General features: G+C 43.1%; 1 protein-coding gene across 4 annotated transcripts in view; it reads left to right on the top strand.

Moving 5' to 3' along the window:
• LOC147673885 (uncharacterized) overlaps positions 1-11821 on the top strand; it is a 110344-nt gene extending 98523 nt beyond the window's left edge. For 2 of the 4 annotated variants that reach the window (XM_086947767.1, XM_086947768.1), the window contains exons 6-7: positions 4943-5160; positions 11293-11821. In XM_086947767.1, coding sequence (XP_086803893.1) covers positions 4943-5160; positions 11293-11461 — 387 coding nt within the window. In that variant the 3' untranslated portion in view covers positions 11462-11821. The remainder of the gene's footprint in view (positions 1-4942; positions 5161-11292) is intronic. The other 2 variants (XM_086947769.1, XM_086947770.1) reach the window with 1 other exon arrangement.
• The last annotated feature ends 812 nt before the right edge of the window (positions 11822-12633 follow it).

Here is a 12633-nt window from a genome sequence, read left to right as displayed (position 1 = left end):
TGTCCACGTACGTGCCTGGCCACTTTGAGCTTTGTCAAGAAACCCAATACAATCCTGATGTTTGTAGGACCAGGACCACGAGCAGTAAATGCATGGAACAGCCTTGCAGCAGAGGTGGTGGGACAAATCAGTTAGACAATTAAAAAATACTTGGAAGGGACACAGGAGCGTATGTAGCAACTAACTAGACTTTGCGGTTTCACCGACCATGCCACTTCAGACAAAGACCAGCCATACACAAATCATCCATGGTCCTGCTCCAGTAGGATCAATCCAGCCCAGCATTGCCAGGCCTTGTTCCTTCCAAATGGGATCAAAAGCAACTTTTGACCGATATATCAGGATAGGATATGAGCTACCTAGATTGTCCTGGCGGCCTCATCTGCCATCTGTCCGAAATGTCTGTATATGTGGCATCTGTCACTAGAGCTACCTTGAGCAGAAGAGAGACGTTTGCCAGTTGTTTGTGGTTGGCAGCACGCAGCAGGTTTGCTTTCCGTCTCACTCAGCTGCGTGACCGCGCCACTTCCGCCCTCTCAAGGGCAACCTTGCTTGCTTCTGCTAGACAATCTTTTACGATATACTGTAAACAGAAAACTGCACTGAAGCCAGTTCTCAACCACGGGAGGGCGGGTGCTATTGGAATAAAGAGGGTTTTGTTGTGTGTTGTCGGTCTCTTGTTGGCCCTGCAGTTTAATAGTAAGTTATATAACTATGACAAGGCGGAAGAGAAGTTGTCACGAGGAGACACCTAACAGCACTATAGATTTTGCACACACTTTTGACCTTCACGTGCATAGCTGCCCCCTTTCTCAACTGTCCTCCCTTATTTCCTTCAGTAGAGCAAGTGTATGTAGCCTGCTCCTGCGATTTCTTATGTAGGATCCTATAACTGACTTTATGAGGAAGTCAGTTTCCCATAAGAGCAGAAATAGTTTATATCCTTCCTGATGGGAAGATAAAACAGACTGACGGAGTGAAACACTGACCAATCATTCAGCAATTGTTTATACAGTAGATCCTCTCTGGAGATCATAAAACATATGTACTCTTTACAGGGCTTAAAAGCACTATAAATAGGTTGAGCAAAGGCAACTCAAAGGTAGTTTCCTTTGTACACAACTATTTGATGTATATATCATGTCTTCAAATAGGTCTAAGATTACAGGGGTTATCGTCAATAAGTGTTTATGGAGTCTGGGATCCCTCTCGCTTGACAGGCCCAAAGATTTCAGAATCCAATAGGGGGCCACTTCTGCAGAGCTGGCCAGTTGCAGTGATCTATTTAGGAGTTTCCTAAGTAGTTTACCAATAGGCTGCAGCCTCGCCTGAATGTGGCAGTGCACCTCAGGATTAAGAAGACATAACCATCTTAATCCCAAAAAACACTGCTCCGGCTCCTGGTTGTCCTCAGAATTGAGTTAGGGGCCAAAATAGTCCAGCAGCGGCACACACAGTCAGTAACATAACTGTCCCGTCAGATCTTGCAGCACATGCTTTGTCACAGGCCAGAAGATCCAGAGAGAAAACGCAAGATGTACAATGTTCTCCGTGAACAACCTCAGACTTTGGAACACAATTCCAATCGATTTTAAAACTGTGCTGAAATCTCTTTGATTTCAGCAAGTTACAAAACCCTGCCTTTGACCCCAGTTCTATCCCTCAGCCCCTTATGTAACATTGTGTATTTCCGCTAGTTTCCCATTGACCATTCTTTCGAAATATCAAGACATGCAATGATGGTGCGTTACAACACTATAGATATCATTGTGGAGCGTGTAACTCCTGCAGGTTTCGTCATGCTCCTGGCATGACTGTTTGCACATATCCATTTGGGGGATCTGTGTGCCCTCCAGACAGACTCCCCTTACTATGTATTGGTACGTAACTCCCTCCTATTGTTATTGCAACCTATACCCATATCCCTCCTGTGATCAGTTTGACTTCTTAGAATGGGAACTCCTCACATAGGACCTGATTGTGAGTCGTGTGGAGTGGTATCTCCACAGGAGATACCTCCCTGCACGTTTACAAGTTGACAGAGTGCAGACTTGCTCTGTTTGTGTTTCCACTTACAAATTCCACTGGTAAAGGCACTTGGAATTTGGTCACATGCGAATTTTGGAATTGTATGTGGGAAAGGGCACAGTAATTTCGGGGCTCACATTATTCCCCATTCGAGGCCCAAAAATTGCACTATACACGGGTAGAAATACCGAATGGAAAGTGTATTTTTAGGGCCTGTGTTTGCACGCAACTCCTAGTCAAGCCCACAATGATTTACTGGGATGTATGTGACTGTCTAACAAAGTGTCCTTTTGTGAATAGTGACCTTTCCCTACACAGAAACTAATTGTACCTCTTCGAACCGGAAGGGCCTAGTATATAAGCATGTGAAATTTTGGAGTGCAAATAACAAAATCTCTCTATTGTGGATTAGCAACATCACAAATATTGGAATGTTGTGCTCTTAATTAATGTCCTCATTCAGAAGCTGTGCAGATATGGTGGAATTTAATTTTAAGCACCTTTGCTTAAAGAGATTAGGTTTTAGTGTTCCTGTGTAGGCCAATTGTTAAGTGTTGATGAACATTCACAAAGTTTGAGGGCTTTCGCTAAGCATTTGCATGTAGTTTCACATCCCAAATACACAAGTACATTTACTCCTGTCAAAGGCATCTTTACATGCATTTTTAGGGATTGGAACAAGGAAGGAACACACCAAAAATTGGATGAGGGTATATGAGAAGAGGTTTATCCAGGGAGAAATGGTGTTTGCTTTTGAGAGAAAAAAGATATGTTGTTAAGTGCAATAGATTGTCCACTCTGCAATTCCCCATGTAGAAAGTACTACTTCTATAGTAGCCTACATAGGCTGGTTCGCATTTTGAGCTATCTGTTGTCCCCGCCTCATTAACTGTACACGCCAAAATTCTAATTTCGAGGGTACCCATCACTCGAGGGGTGTGTGGAAGGGTCGAAATAACGGGAATTACAAGTGGGACCTCGAGGTTCCCTTGCGAAATGAGGAATTACTGAGGGATTCGGTATCTCTGGTCCTGCTTCTCCCAGTAATTCTTAATTTTCTCCTGAGTTTGACCCCACGACGTTATCCTCGGGGTGAAACGCTGCATATCTAGGAATCGCAATTTGGCCTGTAACTAAGGATTCCTGGGGACCTCTTAGTGAGGCCCGCGGTACCTAGGAACCCCTGGGAAATCTCCTAAGTAAATCTGGGATCAACTATCACCTCTACGCAGATGACACTCAAATCTACCTCAAAGTTGCCTCCACCCACGATCTCACTTTCCTTAGATCAACTCTCGACTCCATTCAAAACTGGATGTCAACTCACCAACTGATTCTGAATCCCTCCAAAACTGAATTCCTCCTCCTCTCCGCCTCACTTGCCCCTCCCCCGGTTCAATCTTGGATGGATCAGACAAATCTACTCAACAATAAGCACATCATTGTTGAAAGCGCAAAATCCCTTGGTGTCTTACTCGACAAGAATCTCAATCTAATCCCTCACATCAATTCCATTGCAAAGTCTGCACGATACCAACTGCGACTTCTTTGGGGAATTCGTCGCTTTTTTCCTGAGCATGACCTTAAAACACTGGTGCAATCGCTGGTCCTCTCCAGACTGGACTACTGCAATTCTCTTCTTACTGGCCTCCCCAAATCCCACCTATCCCCCCTGAAATCGGTCCTACACTCAGCAGCCCGTTTCATCTATGGGGCTAAAAGAAGCGACCACATCACACCGCTGCTATCCTCCCTGCGTTGGCTTCCCATCGAGGCCAGAGCTATCTACAAGACTGCCTGTATCACCCACAAAGCCTTGCACTCCTCCTCTCCTCGCTACCTGTCGAATAAACTGAAACTCTCTGGAGGCTCTAGACCTTCTCGGAATGCGGAAAATCTTCTGCTTGAACCCCCCACTTTCAAGAAGGAAAGATCGATGGCCCAATCCTTTTCAGGCAACGCAGTGAGAATCTGGAACTCTCTCCCGCCTCAGCTCCGGACCACCTCCTCCTCTCAGGCCTTCAAACGGGATCTTAAAGTTCTCCTCCTCCAAAGACACCTCCAAGTCTAACTCACACCCTTGCCTTCGTTTGAAGGAAGTCCTCCCATTACTGGAACGTCCTTTGGCCAGGAGTATGGTCTTCCTCCCCAGTGTGTTCTGGTAGTTTAAATATTTAGTAATATCCCAATACCTGTGTTGGTACCCTTTTGGAACTTGCACACGTCACTTTTGTTTTATAACACACTGTTCGCTACCTCACACATTTTGTTTGTTTTAGATACTTGCACAAGTGCCTCCATTGCATACGTAAAGTTTGTTCTTGTGATGGAGTGTTTGCCTTTATTGCAGTACTATTCTTCGACTTGTTTTTTGTACATCTTTGTAACCTGCACCCATTCACTTTTTTGTCATGTAATGCACCGTTTGCTACCTCATGTACTTTAGTTGCTCACTAGTGTCACTTTTGATCCATGTAACTTATTGTTTGTATTTGTATTTTGTTCCTGTATATCATTATTGGTCCTTATGTGAAGCGCTCTGAAACCTTCGGGTAAAGTCCGCGCTATATAAAATTGAATAAATAAATAAATAAATAAATAGGCTTACACCACAGACACTATCGCCAGTGCAGGGCGCTAAGTAAAGGCATTACCGGCTCGAGTTGCTCCATTAGCTGTTTGACAGGCCCAAAGGTAAAGCCCAGTTATAGCGGTGGCCATGATTAAGAGTTTTCTTGGGGTAAATCCAGGAAGAATCTTGTAAAGAACCTTCAATTAAAATGGCGGTTTTAATCTTGAATGTTGATGCGAGATAAGATAAAATGGTAACACCTAGATTCTATGCATATGAAACTCGAAGGCTCCTCTCGGTGCACTCTTCCTGTCACGGTGACTGTTCCTTCCGTCTCTGCAGGTGATCCAGTTCACAGACCTCAGGCGGCTGTCTCTGAGCCTGGTGACGGAGGTGACTGACCGCAGCCTGCTGACCTTCGCCGCTGCTTGCCGCTCGCTCGAGCAGCTGTCGCTGAGCCACTGCCTCCGGGTCAGCGACGAAGGGTTTCAGGCAGCTTCCCGCTACCTGAGGAGACTTCAGCACCTCAACCTATCCGGCTGCAACCAGCTGACAGACCTGTGAGTACTGACCTGCGCAGGTTGTTTTTTCCAAGCTGTAAACTTGGGCAGTAGGATGTTTGCGTCATCACCGCTGCCGAGCAGGTTAGGTTGTGGATGTCTTTCTTCTGTGTGGTGCGCGTTTCAATGTGAGAGAGTGTTTTAGAACACGGACTGCCACTGATTCCTTCTCCTCTGCTTGAGGCCGTATTTGCTTCAAATTGTACAAGCTCAACGTCGTGTTGACACCGTGGACATCTTAAGGATTTTAGGGGCCCTGGACCAAACGTATTTTGGGGGGCCCTGTTCGAAAATGCTTTGATACAGTTGTCCAATTCGAGCTCTTTCATGCCCTCTTTGGCCAGACCACTGACGGTGCACAGGCAAATCCGTTCAAATTCAAAATGTGTTACATCGAATATTCAGGGATAGTGACTCGTGTTTTTAATATTGTAACACAGCAGCAGCTCACTAATGTTACTGCAAATGATCTCCGTGAAACCCTTTACTTTCCATTTGTGAGGTTCTCTTATGATCTAAAATACACTTTTATTATGGATGTTGCATGAAACATAAACACATTATTTCTCTCCAAAATGTCTGTAAAAGACTCTCACACACCACCACAAAATAAATTAAAGGAAAACAGTACTTAAAACAATCTGTTTAAACAATAATCACGTTCACCAGGGCAAGCCTCTCTGCAGAACAGAGCAGACTCTATCAGGGCGCCCCCTGAAAGGCTGGGGCACTGGGCCAAAGCCCACTTTGCCCATGCCTTAAAACGTCTCTGGTTGACACTTCTTTTTAAGGAACAGTTTCAGACTGGAGTTCGATCTGCTGGTTTTAGCGCTGGCTTGCCATTTTGGGTTGAGGAGTTACTGTGACTGTTGAGGAGTTGGCTCTTTCCTTTATAAGGGCAGGCTGATCCAGTGCATATCTTGTTAAGATGCGGGCATTTTACTTCTGAGGTTGGCAGTCTGCGAGCATCCTAAAAGATGAATGCTTAAATACAGGTTAGTTTTCTGCTTGCTCATGGTGTTTACAATTTTGGGAGAGAGCATCAGGTTGGTGTCTTTGTTATATCTATTTATGTTAAATTGAACCTTTCTTTTCTGGGGTCCTTTATCTACGTTGTGGTACTGTGGTTTGATGTAAGCCTCCGCAAAGTTGCAGAAACTGATGCGGACTATGTGTGAAACTGTGGGCACCTTCCTCTTTTGGGGCATAAACTGTTATCGTGCTTTGGGGAGTAAACTTGTCTTTGTGCAAGCTCTTGCACATTTATTATCAGGAAGTGGGACATATAATATCACTTGGAGAGGGTTTAATATGAAGTTAATCCAAAAAGTAGCACACCTTGACATTTGCTTCTTATTTGGGAATGCAATGTCTGATTTCTTTTTTGTTTTAGGGTACAGGTTTGGGGTCTGTGTTTCAGGGGGTTGACTCCATATTTTCGATTGGTGCTCCTGTTTCTATGCCAGCGTTTGTTTTCAGGTTCTATGTCAATAGGCAAGTTCTGTTTGCCATCTGAAGTGCTATTTCTTACGTGTGTCAAAAAACAAAGTGATGAATGGAATCTTGAATTAATCTCAGCCTCTGGCGATCGCTCAGGCTGTATCCCAATCCATCGGTTTCCTCCACCATGCCACCTGAGTTTGGACACAGCCATATATATGCAAATCAGTCTTGACCCTGATCCTCATGGGAACAGTCCAGCCTGAACTGCCAGGTCATTACTTCCCTTAACAGGAATACAAGCAACCCACAACTGGTTTTGCCCTTATTATGCGTTCATGAGCCAGGTATAGCTTGAATCCAGTGGCACAGTGAACACGGGACCCATGTCTGGGCATACCCAACACACTTAGGGCATCAAAACACAACGTGATGGATGGAATACTTGAATTAATCTTCACCACTGGCAATCATCCAACACCGCATCCCAATCCATAGTTTTTCTCCCACAAGTCCACCTCATTTTGCATAAACAACAACAGTAAGACCTAATCTGCTCAGGCAATCATCTTATTCACTTCATGACTGGGAGTGGAAGTATATTTTCTTCCTCAACAACAATCCATTACTTTTAAGTGGTATTGTCCCTACTCATAATTGCCTTAAATCTTTTCATTAAAAGAACCAACCTAAGAATCAGCAGTCACTGCGTTCAAGAAAAATACCCTATACTTTCACAGGTATATGTACCACACAAATGTGCACCAATGTGAAAAATGTTAACAAACGAGGTAGCACTTCACGTGCGCACCACTAGAAGGGCTGACTGGTTAATTATCACCAGTTATGCCCACATTTCTCATCATAGGTTGCAACTCGTAAAAACAAAAAATAAAAATAATAATCATTGATGTCCAGAAAAAACAATAAAGAACGGTGAACATATGTGTAATAATAACACAATTCAACCCCGTGTAGTTAAGATTGAGATAAGCCACACAGTCACCCAAAGACCTCTTTTATTCTAGACTTGTGTGCTTATTCAAAATAAAACATACTGCATGTGTGCAAAAAAATTAATGTTGGGCCGACATGTTTCATTGCCTGTCAACTGTAGCAGCAATTTCTCAGGGCTTGAGAACTTTGTCTTTCTTTTCTGGACCCTTATTATGGACACACAGTGACCGGTCATAGCCAAGGTCCCTCATACCAGCTAGCCACCTCGTCACACAGGGACTATGTATTCCTTAATAGCCCTGTACCATTAAACAGACACTTATGTTGTCCATATGCACGTCTGAACATGCCACAAGCCTGGTCTCGTTCCTTGCACCTCATTTTGCAACCAGCCATATGCAAATCAACCTTGACCATGCTCCTCATGGGAAAAGTCTAGCCGGCCGAGTGATTTACCAGTGGCTAAGATTAATTCAAGCATTCCACCTATCACTGTTTTGTATACTTATTGTGTTGCCCTAAGTTGGATGGGTATGCCCAGATGGGGATCCCGTGCACACTGTGTCACTGGAGCCAAGCTATTCCTGGATGATGACCCCATAACAAGGGCAAAATTAATTTCCTGCGAACTAGATTCAGATTGTTTAGTTTTCACTCGGATCTCAAAAAATAAGGCAATTCTGGAGAAATGCATTTTTTGTGCAACTCAAAATCAAATAAATGGTTTGATTAACTCTGTCCTGCGTTGAACAATGAAAGTAGACTACTTTTCACAGCGTCCTTTTGTAGACTTGGTATGAGATTAAGTATTGTATTGCAACATTTACATAGTGCTTACTACCCCTAAGTGGGGCGCTGAAGCGCTTCCTTCATGGCTAGCATGCTAAACCTTGGGTGTGTGGTGGAAAGTGTGTTGTCTTGTTTTGATCCTATCTGGTTAGTATGTCCATGTCACATGTGGTGACCATAGAGGCACATTTATTGTTATAGGATGCAATGCTTAGCAGAGTGATGGATGGAGAAGTGTAAAAGATAGATGCACATTTTATGGTTTTCTGTATGCTGGCAGCTTTGAGAAGCTTTGCGGGTCCTTTTTTTGTGTTTCTTATTTTTATAATCCACTTAGCTGGCTACTGCACTGGGTTGTACATTCTGATCTAGTCTGTTTAAAGTGTATGGTCCTCAGCAAGGTTAGGTTAGGGAAGACATGGCGGAGGGATCTGCTGGGATGGACTTTGCCACTATCATCTCATATCTAATTGTCATTGTGAGATGTCAAGAAGTGGTCATAGTATGTAGCTTGTTGGGACCTGCAGTGATGGACTAAATTAAAGTCCTCCGTTGGCTAGTGGTATGTAGCAGATCCCTTCAGTTGTTCCATGCACGTTCAGCGGGTGATGGGTGATTGATTGCTGTGGATTGGTACAGTATCGAATGATAGGCGTTACTAGTAGCAGTTTTGTCTTTTGTGAGTGTTAAGTAGTGTAATGAAATTATTATACAGTCTGTATGAACTACAGTTGACTGCCTGACGGCTTACTGTATTAGTTAGGAGGGTATATATTCCATTAGAGTGGTAATTGCATCTATATACTGGTTTCTATCACTGATGAAGCATTTAAGCTCTAAATTGGGCAGCAGCCTGCTCTATAACCCAAGGTTAGTGGTTCTTTTATGGTTATTTGGATTAGTCTTGAGCTCTTAAGGGTACCATTTAATCCCTTTTCTCCAGTTTCTAAGTGGTGGATTAAATTAATAGGAGTTAGACGTAATCTTTAGTGGGAGAGGTATGTGTCGTTCTGCAAATAGTTAGCTAGCATTAGTACATGAGCTACAGGAGATGGAGTATTGTTCGGTTGCAGGGGTATGACTTTTAAAGGGGAGGTTATGCCCTTTCAGATGAGTTGTGGGCAGGTTGCAGAAATATAGTATTAGGGATTAAGGCGAATGTGCATGTGACTTAGGGTAGGCTGTACTCCCCCAGAGGATTCATGCAGAGGATGGTAAGTCAGGGGAGGGTCACTTGAGAGAAAAAGAATAAAACACCAATTTGAAGATTTAAAGTCAGGGTCAATTTTCCTAGGAATTCAGAGGAGGCATTTTGAGATTGCAGGTCATATTAGGGTGCAAACCAGTGGAAAACAACATTGTTATTTTCATGTGAGACAACAGTACTATTAGGTACTTTTGTTAAGCACTGGAATCGCATGAACCGTCATTCCCCTGTAAGGCTACCAAAATGACCCCTGCTTTAGCAGGAACTGCTGATAAGCTCAAGGGCGGGAAGCATAAAGGAATACCTGGACACATATCAGGTCATGACTGACAGCCAAAAGCAGCCCTGGCAAATTTTGTCGGACCTGCCCTCTCACTGCATAGTCCGTCTCAGACAGCTCCGCTCAGCTGCGCTGAGGCTTCTATTTTCATTGCACTGCACAGCTGGAATGACTGTCACTACAAGCCTATGGTGAGAGCTGCCAAAAAGGGTAAGATCGACCGCCTTAAGTGAAAATCAGTCTCTGGCCTCCAGCCTACCGGGGAAATGCCTGATGCCTGGTATGGCTAGTTCAGCCCTGACACATATATAGGGTAATATCTAGAGGTTTAATCTATGCTCAAAAGTAGCAGTATCCTTATAAGCATAGCAATGTGTGAGAGCATACTGGATAAATAATGAAAACATTGAAACAGAGATTCTGCAACGCTGGAACGGATGTCTTCTGATGGTCGCCCTTAGTCTGGCTCACAGTATTATTTACAGAAGTGAATTGGGATGACCCTGGTTTAGCATGGCACAATATCGGGCAAGGAAAGCTTCAGCAGACAGTGGAAGTGTATTGCCTGCATTCCTGGGGCTAGAGACCTACACATTAAAGTAAGGAGGATATAATAATGGCTACTTTTAGCTATTTCATGAACCTTGTTAGAAAAGGGGAGCTGGTTAGTGTTACCTGAGCTCTTCTGTTTGGTAGATGGTAGTGTTTAGGGTGGAAGTATAGTTTTGACAGTCCATGGTGACCAAGTTTCAAGGCCATGCTAGGAGGCCATTGAAAATGTGTTAATTGTAACAATGAGCATCTATTGTCAGCATTTGTGAAAGTCACAAAATTCAGATATGTCCCAGCTTTGGAGTAACATCTGAGTGCTTAATTAGATTTTTCAAAATAATAGGTGGTATTTTATTTGACTGTATTAGGAGCAGTAGCTTTAAGCAATTTGATGAGTCTTGGTTATTTACATTTGTGTAGAAGAACTACAAATTGATCTTTTTACTGGATTAGAAGTAGGTTGTTTACAGTATTCTGATGTCTTTTTTATTTGGCCAGTTGCGGTTATTAAACATACCCATTGGGTCACCTAATATTTACCTGCATGGTAAAAGGTCAGTTTCGGTATAAACTCCACTCCCGACTCACAATCGCGACTAATTTCTATTCCTAGGGACCCCGCTTTATGTGTATACTTTTATGTTAATTGATGGTGTGAATACTTTATTACAATGTTTTCTTGTAATTACAGTCTCAGGGTTTTTTTAAAAATTATTTAAATGAACGCACTTTAATTATACTGATTTTAATTAACTGTATGAAGAAGTGCTGTTAATTTGAACTTTAGGTAAAAACTCTTATTCTTAATTGTATTGCGTTTCTATAAGTGATGGTTTTTATTATCTAACAAATAATCTTATCATATTCTGGAGTGCCCATGTGTGATTGAATTCCGTCTCTGTTTCAGGACTTTGAAGGCTCTTGGAAAAGAGTGCAAGGAGCTGCGTTCCTTAGACGTATCCATGTGCAGTGGGTTCACCATGCCTGGCGTCTCCTTTCTTCAGTCACAACTGCCCCTCCTCACCAAACTGCAGACCCGATTTGTGGGCGGTGCAGATCTCTCCCTCACCCTATGAGAAGGCTGCATGCACGGTCTGGCAAAGCTTCTGAATGGACAGGAGAAGCAGTGGCAGCGTATTCCATAAGACCTCAAGAAGCCAGGCAGCACAAGCTGACAAACTAACTGAAAGACCTATTGTTGACTCTAGTCAAGGGCCTATCACCTCTCCATAAAAGCCATCGAACCAACCAGGATGGAGAAGTTAAGACGCCATGTTCTGTCTACAAGTACACAGGAGGCTGCACCACCCAAAGATATTATGCTCTGAGCCCGAAAGGGCACTTTATGTCTGTGGACTCAATTGATTCCTTTACATTTCAGTATCTTAAAACTGACCATAATTTCAATATGATGAATTAAATCTTTTTGCCAATGATTACAGATTGCAAATGCCTTTCTGGAACTTTTTAGCACCTTTTGTGGACCTGCTTTTTTGGGTGGTGGGTGGGAATGCGTTGGACTGTGTAATTAACCCAGGTTTTTGTGCGGAGCGTTACCTAGTTTTTATGTGGAGGTTATTGCGATACACACAAACAGGTTCATTTTCAGTTTAGCAGCTAAAACTTCCCAGGGCAAATTACATATGTGTCAGGTGTTCTCATTCTCTGTTCCTTTGTGCCAGAGTAAAACAATTTCTAGCCTTCAAAATAGGAATTTTCAATTCTATTAAGGACACGGAGGCGGGGATTATGCTTCTCTTTCTATTCTTTATTTTTCAGGAGTTAATCAAAAGAAAAACCTAAAATACTACATTTCCCATGAGTACCCAGAGTCACATGTACCAATCATAGAGTCCACAGCCCTATATAACTCCAGAAACACCATCTTGTGTCCTCTTTCTTGGTGGAGATGCAGCAAATAACTGTCCATCACTCCGGAATCCTAAAACAAAGGACCATTAAGAACTTTAAATAAAAAAAGAGAGCTCAACATAAGACCTACTCAGAGACCCTTGCTCCAGGGCATCAATGACCTCCATCGAAGACGAAACATCCGTCAAGGTCAATAAACCAGAGAGGGAGAACCTCCAACACAGCAAAACATCAAACCCAGAAGTGGTCACTTCACTTTGTTTCCTGAGAGGAAAAGAAAACACCAAAGCCGTAAACACTGGCCATCACTTTAACATAACCATAACATAACATATCATTTTCGTACCCAGATATAAATAACAGGATGTACATCAAT

Source organism: Lissotriton vulgaris, chromosome 12, assembly GCF_964263255.1.
Source record: "Lissotriton vulgaris chromosome 12, aLisVul1.2, whole genome shotgun sequence".
Classification (NCBI taxonomy): domain Eukaryota; kingdom Metazoa; phylum Chordata; class Amphibia; order Caudata; family Salamandridae; genus Lissotriton; species Lissotriton vulgaris.
The sequence above is the reverse complement of the archived record's forward strand: the minus strand, read 5'-3'. Positions and strand labels throughout refer to the sequence as shown.